Source organism: Mastigoproctus giganteus, unplaced genomic scaffold (genome assembly GCF_048544385.1).
Source record: "Mastigoproctus giganteus isolate SK-2022 unplaced genomic scaffold, ASM4854438v1 scaffold_16, whole genome shotgun sequence".
Taxonomy (NCBI): domain Eukaryota; kingdom Metazoa; phylum Arthropoda; class Arachnida; order Uropygi; family Thelyphonidae; genus Mastigoproctus; species Mastigoproctus giganteus.
In genome coordinates, this window is record NW_028328293.1 from 291287 (window position 1) to 312968 (window position 21682).

The following is a 21682-nucleotide window of genomic DNA, read 5'->3' on the forward strand; positions in this document are numbered from 1 at the left end:
ACTGTTACCCAATTGCATTTATTAGTGTTAAACCTGAACTGCCTAATTCTTTTTAGGTCTTTTTGCAATAGTATGTCTTAATTTCTGTCTTTAATCAGCCTGACAACTTTTGTGCCATCTCAAAATGTAGACATTCAGTAAGCAGATTACAGGTGACCCCCGCTTAACGCTTAACATTCGTTCCGGAAAAACAGAGCGCTAAGTGAATCCGCGCTAAGCGTGCGCTGCTTTCCCATAAGGTAACATATGTATTTGTGAGCTGCGGTCGGCGCCATAGGATATTTCCTAATCAACAATAAACGGTAATGAAAAGATGCACAAATGTCGGTCAAAATATTTAATATTCAAATATTTGCACATATAAAATATTTTGCATTACATACGTATAATTATGTGGTAACTACTTGCGTATCAAAAGTAAACTTAAAATTCCAATTAAAATAATGAATTTAATTTAATGGATGAATGTAATCATGAAAAATGTGTGGATTTTGAGTTGAACTTTGGCCCTCTTCCAAATAAACTAAAAGGGGTATTAATTTTAAATGGCTCGCAGCGTTACCACCCAACAATAAAGTCAACTGATCCTTCGCCACTTTGAAATTTGGCATATTTTTTGTTCTTTCAATATGAAACTTCTTTTAGGCATTCGTTTCCACAAAAGTCCTGCTTCATCTATGTTATAAACTTGTTGAGAAGTATGACACACAATACCCCTCTTCAATAATTTTAATAAGTTCTTTTTTGAAAGTTTCGGCTCCTTGATCTGCACTAGCGGCTTCTCCCTGGATTTTAAATATATTCTACCAGCCCTTACCAGTTTTAAATGGTTCCACATTTTTTTTTTTTTTAGGCGAGTTTTCTTCAGATCATCATATTGGCTAATCTCTTTCTCTCTCTCTCTTTTTTTTTTTTTTAAATATTTAACTTAACTGACTTCTGCATTGGAACATTATCTTCAATAAAATTAGTCTTTCCATTTCAATCCTAATAGCCGTCCTAGTTTCTTGCAGTGGAACAGCTATCTTTGCCGCTGATAAAATTAATTTTTTATAATTGTTCTTACAGTTAAACTTGCAAGTCCTAAATTATGGCACACATCCGCTTGTCGTTGACCGGAATCGATTCGCTTCAAAACGTCTAATTTAATTTTCAAATTCAGTCTTTTTCTTACATTTATAGTCTTCGTACTGCGCCCAGACGTTGTTGCTTTTTCATTCCTGTCGGTCATTATTAGCTCTTCGAAAATATAACTGCGTTGGTTGAATTAATTATGATACAATGTTCAAGTAAACTTTCCGTTACGCACGATGTCTAATACTGTACTGAGTGATGACTAGACTTCGGATAAATGCACATAACCCAAATATTACAAGCAATATATTCGATCATTTTTTAAAATGTTGATCTCGGAACTACGTAACAAGTCACTGTACTGCAATTAAATTAGCGGGCAAGAAAATTTCACTGAGCGTGGGAAACGTTTTAATGCTGTTTTGCTATTCATTTTCAAGCTATCGACTCCATCAAATGAAACGATTTCGTTAAATTTGTCAAAAATGTAATCTGTAAAAGAGCGTTATAGTGATCTGTGACAGCGTTATAGTCAGATACGGGTTATAATATAAGAACGGCGTTATAGCGAATCAGCGTAAAGCAAACCGCGTTATAACGGGGGCCTGCTGTATTATATACTTGGATCTTAGAAAGGCTTTTGATACTGTTGCACATGGAAGACTGCTACACAAATTGGAGCAGTGTGACATTGGAGGCAAATTGCTGCTATGGATAAAGGGGTGGTTGAGGGGGAGAAGACAGAGAGTGGTAATCAATGGACACTGCTCATCGTGGACTAATGTTATTAGTGGAGTCCCTCAGGGCTCAGTGATGGGTCCATTATTGTTTTCTGTATTTATAAATGATATTGATGATGGTATATCAAGCTTAATGTCCAAGTTTGCAGACGATACAAAGGTTGGCAGGGTTGTCAAGGACACTACTGACACTATGCTGCTGCAACAGGATCTGGAAAGGTTGAGCAGATGGGCTGAGAGGTGGCAAATGAAGTTTAACATTGACAAATGTAAAGTACTACACATGGGAAACAGCAACCCCAGAGCAACGTATCAACTCTGTGGTACTACACTGACAGTGGTAGAGAATGAAAGGGACTTGGGGGTGGTTGTGCAGGCAGATATGAAGTTCTCTGACAGTGCAGACGGGCTGCAAGAGTAGCTCATGGAGTATTGTCAATGATATACAGGAATTTTTCCAGCAGGGATAAGGAGGTGATTATTCCATTGTATAAGGCAATGGTCAGGCCACACCTAGAGTACTGTATACAGGTCTGGAGACCTCATTTCAAGAAGGATGTAGAGCTGCTGGAACGAGTACAGAGAAGGGCAACAAGATTAGTGAATGGAACAAAGGGGTGCTCTTACGAAGAAAGGCTTAAGTTTTGCAAATTACAGTGTCTGGAGACTAGGCACCAGCGAGGTGATCTGATAGAGGTGTATAAAGCCTTGAATGGTTTAAGCATGCTCAATGCTGATGGGATTCTTCCTCTAGCTCAGAAAAATCACCTGAGAGGGCATAAATTCAAATTGAGGAAAGACAGATGTAGGATAGACGTGCGGAAATTTGCCTTTAGCCAGCGGGTTGGTTGGTGGAACAGACTTCCATCCCTTGTGGTGGAGGTTGATAGCCTAAATAAGTTTAAGGCTCAGCTGGACAGGTATTTTGAACGAACAGAGGGGTGAAGTGGGTTTTTTTTTTTTTTTTTTTTTTGGCTGATGCTGCATAAGCTTGCTTTCTTGCATCAAATGCCTCTACTAATGCTAATGCTAAAAATTGAGGAAAGACAATTGCAGAATAGATGTGCAGAAATTTACCTTTAGCCAGCAGGTGGTTGATAGTTGGAACAAACTTCTATCTGTCATAGTGAAGGTCAAACTAAAGCATTTGGAGTGAATGGATGGGTGCAATGGGAAGGGTTTTTTTTTTTTTTTTTTCTTTTATTCGGCTGATGCTATATAAACTTGCTTTCTTCTTGCATTATATACTCCTGCTAATTATTCAGCATGAAGGGTGAATAATGCTGAGGCTCCCTACGATCCAACATAGGTTCAACAAGTCCCAGAGTCGGAACTAGGCAATCCTACTATAATAATTAATGATAGACACCAGCCAGGAATTAAACTAAAAATTTACTATACAATGAAATAATATACAATGAAATATGATGCAAATAAAATACTGATTAAATTATAGTTAAAATATAGTTAAAAACAATAAAATTAATTAAAATAAACTAGGTTAAAAGCGATAAAACAATACAATCTGGAGCTTTCGGAGAACTGCCGTCTCCTTCTTCAACAGCATACTACCAGTGCTAAAACACATCCTTAAGTAGCCGGTCCATGGCACTCATGCACGTGATCATCAGACACATGATCTACATTCTCCATGCGCGTATCGGAAATGGAAGTGGCTCGGGAGCGTGTCAAACAGAAACGGTCATCCCTTCTGAGGACAACTGCCTCAAACAGGGGGTGTAAACGGATCCCCCTGTCCCTATTAATAGTATTGTGACTGGATGAACTGATTCGCAAGCTCTCGAGCCACTTGCATTCCCAAAATCCATGGGCGCGGTCGGTAATGACCGCGTCTTCAGGGGAGATCCGATGCTGCTTTTCCCAGAAATGCTCTGCCACAGCAGACCTCGCATAGTTAGCAGTCTTGATAGCGGTCGTGTGTTCCCCCAGACGGTCCTTTAAACGTCGGCCCGTTTCCCCCACATAACACTCCTCACAATCCGGGCACTTAATCTCGTAGACCACATTGCTAGTATGGTCCTGGGCTACGGGATCTTTAACTTGGGATATCACTGTGTGCATCACTCCACTTGGGATATCACTCCGACCCGGAAGTTGCACACAGCGAGTCTGGCACTCCCGCAATGCCCGTACAATACGTTCTGAAAGGCCCGGATAGTAAGGAATGTATGCAGTAGCCACAGGGGCAGGCCACTCCCTACGATTGGACTCAACCCTATGAATATATTTGTCCAAGACCCTCTGGGGGCATCCACATTTCCTGAGGTCTGCCGTGACTTTGCAAATTTCTATTTCCTTTTCTTCAGGGGTACTACAGTGGGTCCCCACCCTATTCAACAATGCCCTGGCTACACTGTTCTTATGATGACAAGCCTGTGCTGAGCTATAATGAACAAATTGGCCACGGCACATAGGCTTTCTATAGATCGTTGTTTTTAATCTAGATCCATCTCTGCTCACCAAGACATCCAGAAACGTGGATACCCCCAGAGGGTCTTGGACAAATATATTCATAGGGTTGAGTCCAATCGTAGGGAGTGGCCTGCCCCTGTGGCTACTGCATACATTCCTTACTATCCGGGCCTTTCAGAACGTATTGTACGGGCATTGCGGGAGTGCCAGACTCGCTGTGTGCAACTTCCGGGTCGGAGGTTGCACACAGTGATATCCCAAGTTAAAGATCCCGTAGCCCAGGACCATACTAGCAATGTGGTCTACGAGATTAAGTGCCCGGATTGTGAGGAGTGTTATGTGGGGGAAACGGGCCGACGTTTAAAGGACCGTCTGTGGGAACACACGACCGCTATCAAGACTGCTAACTATGCGAGGTCTGCTGTGGCAGAGCATTTCTGGGAAAAGCAGCATCGGATCTCCCCTGAAGACGCGGTCATTACCAACCGCGCCCATGGATTTTGGGAACGCAAGTGGCTCGAGAGCTTGCGAATCGGTTCATCCAGTCACAATACTATTAATAGGGACAGGGGGATCCGTTTACACCCCCTGTTTGAGGCAGTTGTCCTCAGAAGGGATGACCGTTTCTGTTTGACACGCTCCCGAGCCACTTCCATTTCCGATACGCGCATGGAGAATGTAGTAGTAGTAGTAGTAGTAGTAGTAGTGGCACATGATGCAAGAAAGCAAGTGTAGGAGCTTATGCAGCATCAGCCAAAAAAAAAAAAAAAAAAAAAAAAATCATCACGCCATTCCCTCCAAATGCCTGTCCAGTTCCTCCTTAAATTTATTTAACCTATCAACTTCCACAACGACAGATGGAAGTTTGTTCCAGCAATTAACCACCCGCTGGCTAAAGGCAAATTTCCGCACATCTATTCTACATCTGTCCTTTCTTAATTTGAACTTATGTCCCCGTAGGTTCGTAATCTGAACAAGTGGAAGGATCCCATCAGAATTCAGCGTGCTCAACCCATTCAAGGCCTTATAGACCTCAATCAGATCACCGCGCAGGTGCCTAGTCTCCAGCCACTGCAATTTGCAGAACTTAAGCCTCTCTTGGTAAGAGAATCCCTTCATTCCCCTCACCAATCGTGTTGCTCTTCTCTGTACACGCTCAAGCAAATCTACATCCTTCCTAAAATGAGGCCTCCAGACCTGTACGCAGTACTCAAGGCGTGGCCTGACCATTGCCTTATACAGAGGGACAATCACCTCCTTTTCCCTGCTAGCAAAATTCCTATATATCATTGACAAAACCCCATGACCTGCCCTAGCAGCCTGTCTGCATTGCTCAGAAAACTTCATATCTGACTGCACAATTACTCCCAGGTCTTTTTCATTTTCTACCACCTTAAGTGTAGTACCACACAGTTGGTACTTTCTCTGGGGTTACTTCTACCCATATGCAGTACTTTGCATTTGTCAAGGTTGAACTTCAGTTGCCACTTCTTAGCCCATCTGCCCAAATTATCTAGATCCTGTTGCAGTAGCACACTGCCATTACTGTCATTAACAACCCTGCCAACCTTTGTGTCATCTGCAAACTTCGACATTAAGCCTGATATACCTTCATCAATATCATTGATAAATACACAAAACAACAGTGGACCCAACACCGAACCCTGTGGGACTCCACTAATAACATTAGTCCATGAAGAGCAGCACCCATTGATTACCACCCTCTGTCTTCTCCCACTTAACCATCCTTTTATCCATTGTAGCAACTTACCCTTAATACCATTCTGCTCCAATTTGTACAGTAGTCTTCCATGCGCAACAGTGTCAAAAGCTTTCCTGAAATCCAAGTATATGATATCAAAATTATTTTTCGCATCCAGTTCCTTTGTGACCACATCATAATAACCAATCAAATTTGTCAGACAAGACTTTCCCTTAACAAACCCATGCTGTGTTTGAATTATTGCTGCAGTCTTGTCTAGATGATCCTGCAATGCATCTTTAACCAGTGACTCCATTATTTTACCCGGAACAGAAGTTAAACTAACTGGTCTGTAATTACTCGTGTCACCCTTCGATCCACCTTTGTGAATTGGGGACACATTTGCACATCTCCAGTCCGTGGGAACCTCCCCTGAGTCCAAGGATGCTCTCATAATTATGGCTAAGGTTTGCTTAGTTGCTTTGCCGCCTCCTTTAAAATAACTGGATAGATCCCATCCACCCCAGGTGCCTTTCTTATGTTTAACTTCAACAATTTCTCCTCCACTTTGCTCTCAGTTATTACAAAATCATTAAGCACACTGCTACAATTTGATAACCTTCTTCCATTTTCAAACTGTAATAATTCCTCACGTGTGAATGTAGATGCAAAATACTCATTCAGTTTGTTTGCTATCTGAACAGGATCATCAACAGTCGAACCATCGATGTCAAGTGGACCAATCATATTCATCCCCTTCCTTTTAGAGTTTATATAAGTAAAGAAATCCTTGCTGTTTTTCTTAGCATCCTTTGCCAAAGATTTCTCGTAATCCGCCTTCGCCTGCCGAACCTCCTTTGTGACCTGATTACAGACTAGCTTATATCTGCCACAGGCCTCTGCGTCACCTGACAATTTATATGCATCCCATGCATTTTTCTTCTCTGTCACGAGTCTCATTAGTTCATTTGATAACCATTTAGGCCTAAACCTTGAACGATATTTCTTAATCGGTATATAAAGTCTAGTAGCTTCCACGATTAATTCCTTGAATGCTTCCCACTTAGAATTTACTGTTGGTAACATCGTCAGTTGATCCCACTGTACAGAATTTAAAAACTGTCTGAGACCACTGTACTCCCCTTTACGGAAGCAAAAACCCTTTCCTTTACCCCTGACGGTAGTTACCTCTTTGAGTAAATCCCACTTCAGCACACTGTGATCACTGCCACCTAGTGGTTCCTTTATCTGCAAATTCTTAATACACGAATGATCACTGCTGATAACCAGATCAAGAGTGTTACTTTCTCTGGTTGCCTCTCGAACATGCTGCTGCAGAAAACAATCATCCAATAAATCCACAAAAGTCTGACTGGTGTGTGAGTGACCAACCCACAAGTTCCAGTCAATATCTGGGAAGTTAAAATCCCCCATTATAAGACATTCAGATTTACTGGCCCACTCTATTTCTCTGTACAATTGTTCATTGTACTCATTCAAGTCATTAGGCCTATAACACACTCCTACCCTTATTTTTCCTTTCGCAGTGCTTATCTCGCACCAAACTGACTCAACAGAGCACTGTTCATCTATATTAACTGGGTGCACTTCCTTTGATTTTATGTTTTTCTTAATTAACAGCATAACACCCCCTCCCTTTCTGTCCTGTCTATCCTTTCTGTACACATTGTACTCCCCAAATTCCAGTTCTGCATTCCTTATATCTTTGTGACACCACGTCTCTGCTATCCCAACAATATCCGCCTTTGATGTCTTGACCAACACTTCAAATTCATCAAATTTATTTACTATACTTCTAGCATTGGTATACATGCAAGCATACATGCTCCTATGCCTATTCCTGGTTACCCTAACACATCCCATATACCCAACTATTCCATGATGACTGCCATCCGTCCCTGAAACCCCCAACACCCCTCGCTCCAGGTCGCTTCTTATTCTAATAGAAGTTGTGCAAGAATCGCCTTCACCTCTGCCTGCGGTTACTGTTAAACTATTAGTCTTTGTATCCCCCCAAACTAGCAGTTTTCCGACCCACCTAACACTGCCTCGATAGCATCAGCAAATATTCTTGCACCCTTTCTATTTAAGTGTATCCCATCCCTGTAGAAGCAATCTCTCCTATTAACAAGTACAGTCCAGGCTGAAAAAAATTCTACCCCTTGAGCCTTGCACAATCTTTCCAGGGCCGAATTGATCGACAAGGCTCTCATCATATACTCCCTCCTATCGTGTCTGGGCAGAATTGCAGACACTTTCAAATTCAACCCTATTTCACGGCTTTTTTTCAACAGTGACCTGTACTTGTTGAGTAATTCTGCCGGTCTCCTACTCTTAATATCATTAGTGCCAACGTGTACAACTATATCACCTTTTGTGCCCTTGAAAGATGATATCCGCTCTACAACGTCATCAACCTTTGCCCCTGGCAGACATACCCTGGTCCTGTTCCACCTATCCTTTTTACAAAGGATGTTCCCCGTTTCCCTGACAATAGAGTCACCAACAACAACTAGTTCCTGTGGGACCAGCGCATTCTGCCTTAGGGGTTGCCGCTGTGTTGCGTGATGACCAAGTGCAAGCTCTGGCGTTGATGTGGGCAGCTGAGAGCCTGATGGGCCCCTCAATTTAGTTCCTTCGAGGGCATCCACCCTGTCCTTCAAGCTCTCATATAGGCCCATAAGAACGCTGAGTTGTTGCCTGATTTCGATACACTCCTTGCATCGCGCACACACAAAGACATCCCCCATGGCAATATCATGTTCCGTTCCAGAGAGTTCGGCAAACATTTCACAAGCTGCACATTTCTTTAGGCTGTGATGCGTTGGAGAATTGCCCCCCTCAGTTCTCCCCCGAGTCACAGCACTCCTGCCACTTTGTGACCGTTGCTTTGCTGCTCTAGTTTGGGGCATGGTAGTTTAAATTAATAAAATCAATAAATTAAATATCAATAGTATTTGAATAGAAACTATTAAATAGAAACAGTGAAGCGTATTACTATATAATTATGCGTTAGAGCTACCTAGCTACCTCAATTAAAAAATTTGAATTCCCTACCACTATATCCAAAAACAATGGCTACAGAAATGGAACGAAATAACGGTTTTACCTATCGTAAGTAAAATCCACAAAAACTCTTTATCTAAATTAAAAATAAAAAATAACCAGCGTAACTATAACTATATGACTACGTATTAAGTACAATATAAAATAACAATCATGTAAATAACAGGTAAACACTTATCGTTTTTGCAGAGCCTGTAACTGATAGCTGTAACTTTTAAAGAGATTCAGCGCCCTCATGTAGATCATGTGTCTGATGATCACGTGCATGAGTGCCATGGACCGGCTACTTAAGGATGTGTTTTAGCACTGGTAGTATGCTGTTGAAGAAGGAGACGGCAGTTCTCCGAAAGCTCCAGATTGTATTGTTTTATCGCTTTTAACCTAGTTTATTTTAATTAATTTTATTGTTTTTAACTATATTTTAACTATAATTTAATCAGTGTTTTATTTTATTTGCATCATATTTCATTGTATATTATTTCATTGTATAGTAAATTTTTAGTTTAATTCCTGGCTGGTGTCTATCATTAATTATTATAGTATGGAAATTCCCAGCCCCATAGGCCTGTTTCAAGTACACCCCCATTTTACGGAGGTAGTCAATCTTTCAGTAGCATAATTAGGGTTGTTGAAGCCGGGGGGGGGGGGGGGGGGAATATCATGTGCCCCTGATTGTGATAGATAATTCCTTTAGTTTGTGATCCTGAAGCTCAGTGCTCGGAGGAAATTCGTCCTGTTAACATCCATTGCTGCACCGCTGCAATCTTGATGAATTTATAAAAATTACTATTGTAATAGTCTACGATTTGCATATATTTATTAATAAAATAATTTAAATAATACAATGAATATAACAAAACAAAAATATCAAACAAAAAGAAACTCAGAAATATTGCTTTATATCTACAGAGAATTTAATTCTATATAAACTACAAAGAAAGTACATATAACTAAAAAAAAAAATTAGAAAACCAGATAGTTTATGTTTATATATCTAGGATAAAATAAGAAACAAAATATTGCAAAATATAGTACTTTTAACATTATAACATAAACTAAAAATATGCAATGAAGGTGTATTATTTTAATTGAATTTTATTCACTTTGAAGGACCTTTCACAAGAAGCTACTGTTACAGGCAGTGTAAGAAAAATTCATAGCACTATGAATTTTTATAAGATTATGAATTTAAATAAGATTCTATTAGATAATACTCATGAACAAATTGGAGAAGTTGTAAAGGGGTTACAGATTTTATATCCTGCAGAATTGGTAAAACATGAATTTTCAAATATCTGTTGAAATATCAACAGATATCTGAAAAATTTTGTTTGTCCTCCAGTGGTTAGCAATGGAGGACAAATCAAAAAGCTCAGGTATGATGTCACAAAATGGGCCATACTTTATAGAAGTCTGTAATTGGAGTTTTTCTGTTATTTTCAAAATTTGTAAAGCATTGTTCCTCACTGATATTTTTTTCCATAAGTGACTATAAATCCCTTTTTTCGTTCTGACAAAAATTTCTGGAATCATAAGTAGCACGTACAAAGATAATGCAGTATTTCTTTTAATAAAATTTTTAAACAAATAACAAAAGTTTACCAAAAGCTGTGTCAGGAATATGCCTTAATCTTTTGACTAACCAGGGGGCTCACATCTTTGAGTATGGGCTTGGCACACCCAGGGTCCTGAGCTGGATATAATCATTCTTCTCTTTCTTGATAATTCCTTTCTACTTCTGACACTCTCTCTCTCAGGGTAACTTGGGAATTTTTTTTTTTTTTTTTTGCCGGCACAGCATAAGCTTCAGGCTTCCTTGCACCATATGGCTAATAACAATAAAAGAAGTTGACTAGCATGACTTCTCGGTATGCGGGATAGGTGGCTGCATATGTTTTACATTCCACTTACATTGTGGAAAGGTAATCCCTTTAACCCTTAATGAATATAACAAAACAAAAATATCAAACAAAAAGAAACTCAGAAATTTGCACTTTCTAATTGCTTAAATTGCCTAAAAGGCCAGAGGAAACAAAGTTAAGTCACTCGTAATCCACTATATGGAAATTTTCTTCATTCTGCAGAAACTTTTAAATGTAATTACCAAATGGAATTAAAAAATTTCGGTATAAAGAAGTTCATTAAACACAGATCTGACTGAAATTAAATAAAAAATGAAGCAATTTTAAAATATATAACTGGTCGAATGCGCCCTTAAAATGCTGCACCTGGGGCCGACACACCACTCGCAACGAAACCTACAGGCTCCAATAAGTCTTAACTTGTCATTATCATTCTCAGTTTTTAATAAACAATCTTTTTTGATGATGCTATTCAATTAAAAATAAAATTACGAATTTTTGTTGGACTTACAGTGCCATTTCTAAAGTAAGCATAAGACCAAACCTTTCTTTCAACAGTCAGAGCATTATATGTTTGTTGACAGAGATGCAGAAATAATGCAAAATAGCATTCTTTTTTCATAATGAAAACAAAATGGCATCCAGTGTACACCTTGTAAGTAACTATTGCATTTACGAATTTAGAATAAAAAAAGATTAACTTATCTTATCCTTTTAATATACTGTATTTTTGCCTAATTTGGATAGTTTTTATAATGGAATGTTATTTGGTGGCTTCTTTGGAAACTCACGGTACATTTCTAGTCAACGTATTCTACATAAGTTACATAAAAAGAATAACTAAGGGCACAGGCCAGAAAAACTAGTATATTCACTAATGTTTCTGATATTATGCTACAGCCTTTGACTAATAGGAACAAATCTTTTCTTAAGTCACTGGTGTTTGAAGAATTTTCTTTGCAGATACCAGTAACTTCAGGCATTTGTTTTCACTCTCAGAGTTCCATTTATATGTGTCCAAAAACAAGAACTGGATCTTTGCACCAACAAAGTTAAGAGCACCAGTTTCTTCTGAGCTCTTAAAATGAAAATGGTGACAGTAATTCAACTGGATAAAAGAAAAAGCTTCTAACAAAAGCATAGCGAATCACTTTATCACTGTTATTACCCTCATGATGTCCTACACGTGGCCACAAAGTCTCTTTGTAGTGAAATCACAGAAGGTGAAGGGAATTCACTGAAGGTGTTAACATAAAAACTGTTTACATATGGCTATTTGTAATTCTTAAACGTGTTAGCTGCAGTACAGAGTCATTCTTAAGCAGTCAATAAACAAGTGCTATAGAAGGCATATGAAATTAAAAACTGCATTATATTGGCACGACTGAATTCTGCAGTATTTGCAGCAATGCTTGGTTTTTGTTTAAAGACTTGATACAAAGTTTTATTTGTTCTTTGTTAGTTTATATGCATAGAATAAACTTTCAATAAAATTTTGTATTAGCTTTTTAAATTCCAGACTGACTTTTCAACCATTATTTATTTTTAGGCAGGTATTAGCCACAAAGTCAGGTGTGTTGGCTCGATGAAACACCAGACAATATTTCAGCAATTCGTGCTCTTCATCCATCCACATAACTGAAATCCCTAACAGCTATTTTTAAAAATTTTTTCTTTGATTTCTCCACTGAAAATTCCAGAAATCTGTCAGTTATCACACAATTAGGAAAAATTCAAATTAAGTTAAACCTAATTATATGCATGTGTTGATTGGCATCTGTCACTGGGCTTTACTGCCACGTGCTTTCCTCTAATTGGTAGAACTTTACAGCTTCATGACACAGATGCATCATGTGGAATCAAACTGTTCAAACATCATATGGAGTCAAACACACATAGGCTTCATATGTTTTGTGCTGATTCGTTACTGAGAGGCTGGTGATCAATCACAGGCATTTGTTTTTAAGCCAGTTTTTACTTGCATACAGCTCTAAAGGGAGGGTTAATTTCAAAAAATTCATTAAAAATATAATTTGTGGAAAAATGAAATGGAAAAATGAAATTTGTGTTCAGAGAAGACTGAAAATAAATTTGCTGATTTTCAGTCACTGTACTGAAAGGATGAAGGGATGGTCCCTAAATGTTCTGAAAATTACAGCACATTGGATACACTTTCAAATATAGATGGCAGCAAACACATTAAGTGATCCATAGAAATTGCTGCACATATATATATAAAAAGTGTGGCATTAAAGTTCCTGGACTGATGCAATAAAAAGAACACAAAGAAAAGGAGTTCAAAAATGGTTTTATTTTTATTCACAGTAATCATCACCTAAGTGAATGCACATTACTTTATTACGCTATTCTAAAAGTGTCTGAAGAGAGTTTTAGCAAAGGCATCCAAAGAGATGATTTTCAGGTTGGTGGTTGCGTTTTTCTTTATGTCCTCAATATCCAGACCTCTTTCCTTTGAAGGCAGTTTTCACTTGTGGAAAAGGAAGAAGTCCACTGGTGCTAGATTGGGAAAGTAGGTTTGATAGTTGATGTGTATAATGCCATGTTTCATCAGAAATGTCTTTACCAGTGTGGAATGGCTGGGGGGGGGAGGCATAGTTATGCTTGTTATTTGGTTTTTAGGAGCATTAGCAACTACTTTGGCTATACTGCTCCGGGATATGTGGCGGTCATTCCCTAACCTTTCCGTATCCTCCATTCTGTATTTGGTGGTGATGGGCTCGAACCCCGGTCTAATCAAGAAGCGTGTGCTAGGCATTGCTGCTCCTTCCCGCCTAGCTACGGAGGCACCTTCATCATTATGCAACAAAAACTATCTGCCTTTCTCTTTAAATTGTGGCCTCACAAAAGGAAATGCATTTCAATAGTCTTGCAAGTAAGTGTACGTAGAACATAGCACTGACTCTCTTACCTTCAAGTAAATGCCCACGAATCACACTGTTTGTTGAAAAACATGATTATCACAGTCATGATCCTGGACTTCGGTAAATTAAACTTTTTTGGGCATTGGTGACGATTTTTAAATCAAGTGTAGTTATGCTTCTAAGCTAATTTCTCATCTTGAAATGGCATGATCTTGGATAAGATGCTTCAACAATATCTACATGATCTCACCATGGTGCCAAGCACCCAAAACACTTTACATCAAGAACATCCACTGATAAAAATCTTTTTTCCCCCCATGTCACTAACATTTCATGTGAATGTGTTTAATCTTCCTAAATATGGATAATTTTAAACAAAGTAGTTTTTGAAGTAAAATTTTAGTTTTCATAGAATAAATGCATGAAAACACTACAAAGTGTAGTGCAACCACACTAGACAAACTTTTAGAGCAAATGCGGGTGAAATGGAAAGCTTTTTTTTTTGGGCTGCTGCTGTATGAGCACATGCATGCCTTTGGATTTCATAAGAGTAAAAGTTTTAATAATGAAAATAGCAATAAGAGCTTAATTGACGATACTCACCTCAATTGATCTGCTTAGTTACATGGTATTGCAGTAGAAATGAAGTTTAAGATAAGTTAAAATAAATAAATATGAATTGTTGAAACCTGTATTTATTTATTTATTCCATATTTAATTATTTTAAGTTATTTTAAACTTCATTTCCGCTTTAAATATGAATGTATAGGAGTATACCATGTAACTAAGTACATCAATTGAGGTGAGTACCGTAAATTAAGCTCTAATTGCTATTTTCATTATTAAGTTGATTACATAACGTACATTAAGAAGCTCTATAAATCATCTAAGAGTAAAAGTTTTATAAACTGAAAAATGGAAGGAATTAATACTTTTTGTTTCTGTAAACATTAATAACACTTTTGTTCAAATGAAAATAACATGTAAAAGCAGCATTTTTTAAATTTAAAGTTTTTTTAATTAAAAAACAAAAATTAATACAATCCATTACTAAAAATTGTCATTTTATTATTTTTTTTAATTTTATATGGAGTGTACAAAACTGTTTCACAGAAAGGAAAAAAAAGAGTTAGGAATCTGTCAGGTGTAGTTACCATTTTTGTTCCAAATTGGGCATAACTACAAGGTTAGAACTCTGCAATAATTTTCTTGTGTTTTCCTAAGTTATCTCTTCTCCCTTGCAATAAATCAGTAGAACTATTACAAACAGGTCTGACACTGTGAGAGGAGATCTGTGGTTCTGTATGTTTGCTTAACTGGTTTTTGCTACATGTTGGATGCCCACACTATGGGCATCCAACATGTAGCAAAAACTGTGGTGGATCATCTGACGGGCACCAACTTTCTCTTCAATTTTTGGAAAGTGTTTTGGATTTTTTGAATTCTGCCTAAACAGTGCCAATATTTCAGTTTCTTTAACGGAGATGGCAGTAATTATTGCATGTACTTAGGTTTTTCGTTAATTATTTTAATTATTAATTAAAATAATCCAATTAAATTATTTTAACTTTTTTTGTTTTATTAATCAACAGGAAACAGCCAGTCACTGTTGGGACTTTAAAAAAAAATGCTTAATGTATTTAAAGGGGAAAAAAAACTTGTTTAATGTATTTAAAGAAAACAATCACAAATACAATAAAGTTCAATGATCCACCATATTTTCCACAGAAAGGAATTTGTAATGCACAAACAACTTAAGTCAATACAGTCATCTGTAGACAGTTTCGCTACCACCTGAAGTGACTCTCGGTTGTGCCGGCACTAGGCAGTCCATGTGCCGCACTGCCGGTTCAGCAAGTATGATTTTTTTTTTTTTTTTAATCTGGTCTTCCTATATTGAACTTTTCAGCGGGAGTGCGAGATCAAAGATAAAATATTTATTCCCTAAAACGGTGCTCTGTGGCCACCCTTAACAAGTCATAGTTTCCACTGTAAAAAAAAAAAAAAAAAAAAAAAATTGTTCTACTAAATTCCAAAATGCAGAAGAAAACAAGTTTCTTCTGCAACCTAGAAATTGACATAGCGATGCAGTTAATAAATGCGGGTCGCGTGTGACTAATAATAAACTCGGCTAGGTTGGACTGCAGTGCAGCTCCGATGAAATGAGAACAGTGGGAATATTTTACACAAGATGGCAAAAAACGTTTTATATCAAGATGGAAGCTAAAAACATATTTTTTCAGATATTTATATATTCACCTGATAAGTAGATAAAACAGTGAGTAGATAAATATTTTTTCAGATATTTATATATTCACCTGATAAGAAGATAAAACATCTTTTACAAGCATAAATGTAGGATCCATATAATACATGCCGCACATAAAACGTGTGAGTGTGCGTTACCTGACACACTAGATCACATTACCACTAGACATATGGTGTTAAATAAAATCAGATCAAAACTAATTTCTCGGAATTGTATATTTCAATTCTCAATTAACAGATTTTACTTACTTTCACTTTAATCAGCATCGTGCTTTAATTCTAAAATTATCAAAGAAAATGTAATCAAGCTCGTCGACACAGAATCCAAATAAATTCAGCCAGCCTATTTTACCACCTTAATTCACTTCTTAACATACTAAACCAGCCTACGATAATGGCACTTCAACAACCAACTGCTTTGCACTTCTCGAAAAGTTAGAGCAGATGGCGCTTTTTGAGCAGAATAATATAACAACTGTATAGTAATAAAACGTAGAATTTACTAAATATTGTATTAAAAATAGGGTGCAGTGTCGCTAATCGGAAGCGGAACCACAGCCAATCAGAAAAACTGAAACCTCGCTTCCAATGATAAAATAAAAAATATATATGTTATGTAATTTTATTAAGCAAAACTAATAAAAGCCTAAAACTAATGTATGAAATAATAACAAAAATTATACAATTAAAGGAAAATGAACCAAAACTGATTCAAAAATACACATTTAGAATCGATTTGTAAAACAACACAAAATCAGCGCCCTCTGGATAGAAATAGGTATTTAGGTGGGGTTGACAGTACTTAGGTGGCGCTGACATTATGGTGCAATGAACAAAAAACATCCTCTCAACGGCACTCCTGTGGAAGAAAATCGCTTGTTGATGAGACAGGTCACAGGAGGATGGCTGGAATTGTCGAGCAACCAGATGGGCCACAATGTCGCACATCACGTCAGAAATACAACCTTAGTGAGCAGAACAAAATATCGCGACGGACCACTAGTCACACTTTGTCGCGAATTGCCGAGAACAGCCGACGGCCACATCGCGTAGCTTTGTTATCAATGAAGAACAAGCGAGCATGACTCCTGTGGGCACAGCAACACCAGCACTGGACTATCGAGGATTGCAAAAACAGTTTCTTGGTCTGGCAAGTCATCATTACTGGTGCATCATGTTAATGGAAGGCTCAGAATTTGGCGATAACAACATGAATCAACGGACCCGTCATGTCCAACTACTACAGTGCAAGGTGGTGGGGGCAGTGTTATAGTGTGGGCAATGTTTTCTTACCTTTGTTATCAATGAAGAACAAGAGAGCACGCCTCCTGTGAGCACTGGGCTATCGAGGATTGGAAAAGTTGCTTGCTCTGACGAGTCGAAGATCCTGGTGCATTATTATTATTATTAGCTATATGGTGCAAGGAAGCCTGAGGCTTATGTTACACCAGCAAAAAAAAAAATATCAAGTTACCCTAAGAGAGAGAGAGAGAGAGAGAGAGAGAGAGAGAGAGAGAGAGAGAGAGAGAGAGAGAGAGAGAGAGAGAGAGAGAGAGAGAGAGAGAGAGAGAGAGGGGAATTACAAAGAAAGAGAAGAATGATGATATACACCTCAGCACCCTGAGTGTGCCAAGCCCATACTCACCAGATGTGAGCCCCTGGGGCTGTTGGAAGGCTCATAATTTGGCAAAAACAACATGAATCCATGGATCCGTCATGTCTGACAACTACTGTGCAAGTAGGCAAGTTATGGGGAATGTTTTCTTGGCAAACGTTGGGTCCATTGATACCCATAGAATCACGTCTGAAAGCCACATCGTATCTAAACATCGTTGCTGACCAAGTGGATCTGTTCATGTTGACAGTTAATTCTCAGTCAGATGGTTACTTTCCACAGGATAATGCTGGGGGTGCACAAAGCCCGAATCACTATGGAATGGTTCCAGGAACATGACAATGACTTTTCTTTGCTGCAGTGGCCCGCTCAGTTCACAGATCTCAATCCTATTGAACATATTTAGGATCAGCTGGAAAGGACTGTTCGCCCTTTGAAAGGGAGGTGTTAACCTGCAGCCTACACCTCCATCGAATCTCAAGGAAACGCGTGACACTCATGTCTGCATGGCACTCCATCATTCCTGCACTTTTTCAGCATCTTGTTCAATCCATTCCTAGACGAATTCAGGCTGTTTGAAAACTCAAACAGGATTAAACTTGCGACTTCGCAGCGAGAGGGCAGGGGATACCTGGTTCCCTGCCCTCTGACTCCAAACCTTGGCCACGAGGAGGAACGCCAGGGACTGCTTTTAAACTGAAACTCTTACTGGGGCTATCAGGCAAGCCTGGGAGCCCCAAGAAGTTTAGGGAAAGGAAGTGGATATAAGAATGAGAAGTATGGGAATTGGAAGGGAAGGGAAAGTTGGATAGAAGATAAGGGGAAGAAGGAATAGATATCCCCTGAAACAGAAGAGAAAGTAAATAATACAAAGTATTCAGGTATTTTTTGAAAAATAAAATGGGTAATAAAATGAGAAGTATGGGAGCAGGGGAGGGAAGGGGAAATACAGATAGAAAGTAGGGGAAAAAGAAAAACGCATTCCCTAGAACAGGGGTGGCCAACTCAATTTGTGATGCGATCGACTTTTTTCCTTCAAAATGTGCCGCGATCTACCATCTCAAAAATTTCATTGCACGTAGCTAAAAAAGTTAATCAAACACATATTGAAAAATGTTTATAAATTTTAAAATTCAATAGAATTTAAAATTTTAAATTCATACGTATTTGAAATTTTAATTTATGCGAAGTTTGTCGTCATGTCATCTGCCAAGCTTTCAAAATCGGGGATATACTCTGATAAGGCCAACAATAAAGAATCTTCGGTATGCAATCCGTAAGAGTAGAGCGATTCTTCTTTGTTTGTTTCAAACACGAAAAGGCCGATTCACATAAATATGTGGAACCAAAACAAGAATTTAAAAGTTCACTGCATTTTTTAACATTTGGGTACTTTTCTCGGCAAATATATTTCCAATGATCTGGCTTTTAGGAAGATATCGTTTGGAATGTAATCATTTCATTTTCAAGTAATATTTTGTCCATGTGAAAAATAGCAGCGATTTTTCTGCAATTTGGTTCGTATCTAAGTCGACATTAAATGGATAAGTAATATTTTGAACAATGTCTTCAATTGTTTTAAAATCACTGAATCTGGTTTCAAAATTGTCCACAACATTCTCAATTTCAGAAACATATTTCTCACTATTAAATTCAAAAACATGATATTTTTGCAAATGATCTTGCATATTTGCAAAATGGTCGAATTTATTTTTCTTTGAGATCTTAGCCATTGTCAAAAATTGATATTTATAAGCAGAATAACTACTAATCATGTCACCCATATATCTTTTTTTCCTTGTAATTTCAAATTCAGATCACTTAATTTACTGGAAAAATGTGCCAAAAAAGCCAGATCACACAACCACTCCGTATCGTGTAACTGCTGATAATCATCTCTCCAAAAAAAGTTTGATCAACGAATTTTTTAATTTCATTCAGCAAATTTCGAAATCTCTGTAGACACTTACTCCGACTCAGCCACCTCACATCTGTATGTAATATCAGATCTGGTTCGTTTTCATCAAGTTGCATTTTAAAAAGTCTCCTTTGAAAAGATTGTCCTCTAATGGAATTCACGATTTTGCAATCTGTGTCCATAACACTTTTAGTATTTAATCTTTTGCTGGCTAACACTTGGATGATACAGTGGAAACTCAAAATATCTGGGAATTCGTCATCTGGGAATCCGGATGACCGTCATTGCTTTAGCTCCATCTGTTGTTACTGATACGAGCTTAAATAGCGGTAATTTAATTTTTTTCAATTCAAACATTCAAACTTTAACTCATTTAACTCATTCAAACATTTTGTTTGAATGAGTTAAATATATCAAGACCTCTAGTTCTTTCTTTTAGCGAAACCATACCCAGCAGTTCTTCTCTAGTGGCAGAATCATCGAAAACCATACGAATAAAAACGAGCAACTGAGCTGTATCACTGACATCTGTAGATTCATCCATTAGTAAAGAAAAGGACACACAATTGTTCGCTCACATTTTTACTATTTTTTCGATGCGTCGCATCACAGTATTTCGATATAATTGCAGATCTTGAAGAGCACTTTTAATCTCAATTTGTTCTTAAAATTTTCAAAAAGAGAATGTTATTTCTAAAAATGCGTCTTTGATGAATTGACCATCAGAAAATAGTTTGTATTTTTTTGCAAGAAGGCGACTCACTTTTAAATGATGCTACAGTTACTGCTCTAGATTGTAAATTAGGTGTCATGAAGAAATTTTGTTGCGCGATTAATCTGGATTTAAATTCTTCTAATTTATTTTTTCTAAGGTCCCTATTAGGTGGAAAATCCGATTGATATTTACCGTGGAGTGCGTTGAAGTGCCTTTCTAAATTTCCTTTTTTGGGTATAGCCACGGAAGCATTGCAAATCAAACAGCAACATTTTTCTTTCACCATTACAAAAAAGTATTCTAGTTCCCACTCTTGATACGTTTTACTCTTTTTTGTAGTATTCATTTTAAATCAAAATGTATTGATTGATGGAAGTATTGAAAATGTATAAATATAAATACTGTCGTTATTAAATCAGCAAAAGCAATGCTTACCGATTAAAACACTATAAATTGTGCGAACCGGAAAAATATTCTGTCTAAACAGCTAACGTAGGATAATTGATGAAGAGCATACCCGAATGAGCAAGTTGTTTCCAAAATAACCGGACAAACACACTACCGTTTATTGTTCTGTTTGGTTATATCGTTATAAGAATCAATTTTGAATGCCTTTATGATATTTCTCTAAAGCTATTTCTGGAGGTCACGACCATAAAACAATAAAAGCTATTTGCACTTCCGGTTTATTGGGCTTTTCTGTTAGTGCCATCTAATTATAAACGGGTAGTAAATTCAATCTTATTGCATTTGTAATAATACCGACAGCTGGAATTCTGTGGTACTTGACGTTATTATGTGAAATGTGTTTCTCCTTCATTGAAATCTTCAATCATGCAAAAAAAAAAACACGAAAATAAATCTTCAAAATCTACTCTTCATTCCTATTTTTGAAGCTTCGTAAAAAAAAAAAAAATTATAATAATAAAATAAAAAGCGCAGGTAGCGAAACCCGCTGCGCAATATAAAATTTTGGTAGTATACCTGACCGCGCAAATCGAGGATGACCGTATATTTAAAATTCTTCGTGATCGACTGAAATTAAAGCCACGATCGACTCGTTGGCCACCCGTGCCCTAGAAGAATAAGTAACATAGAGTAAGAAAGTTTTTTTTTTGGTAGTTGTTGGCGCATTAGCTTCTGTGGCCATAATGCACCTCCCAAGGTTTTTGCAGTACTTTGATCCAAGCCCGAGGCGGGATTCGAACCCGCGACCGTTGGGTCGCTAGGCAGGCACTTTACCTACCCGGTTACCCCGGTCGGCGAGTAAGAAAGTACAACAGATTTAAGAATGACTAGTGAACAGATACTTAATCTAAACTTAAGACCAAATATCAATCAACCATAAATAATAACAACAATATGCACATTGGCTCTAGCTTTAGA

At 37.8% G+C, this 21682-nt stretch overlaps 1 protein-coding gene across 2 annotated transcripts in view; it reads right to left on the bottom strand.

Annotated features, from left to right (window-relative positions):
• Window positions 1-16569, bottom strand: part of Nedd8 (Nedd8 ubiquitin like modifier) — a 122465-nt gene extending 105896 nt beyond the window's left edge. The window contains exon 1 of one of the 2 annotated variants that reach the window (XM_090389427.1): window positions 16298-16569. In XM_090389427.1, coding sequence (XP_090245553.1) covers window positions 16298-16315 — 18 coding nt within the window. In that variant the 5' untranslated portion in view covers window positions 16316-16569. The remainder of the gene's footprint in view (window positions 1-16297) is intronic. The other variant, XM_090389426.1, reaches the window with a different exon arrangement.
• Window positions 16570-21682: the final 5113 nt, after the last annotated feature.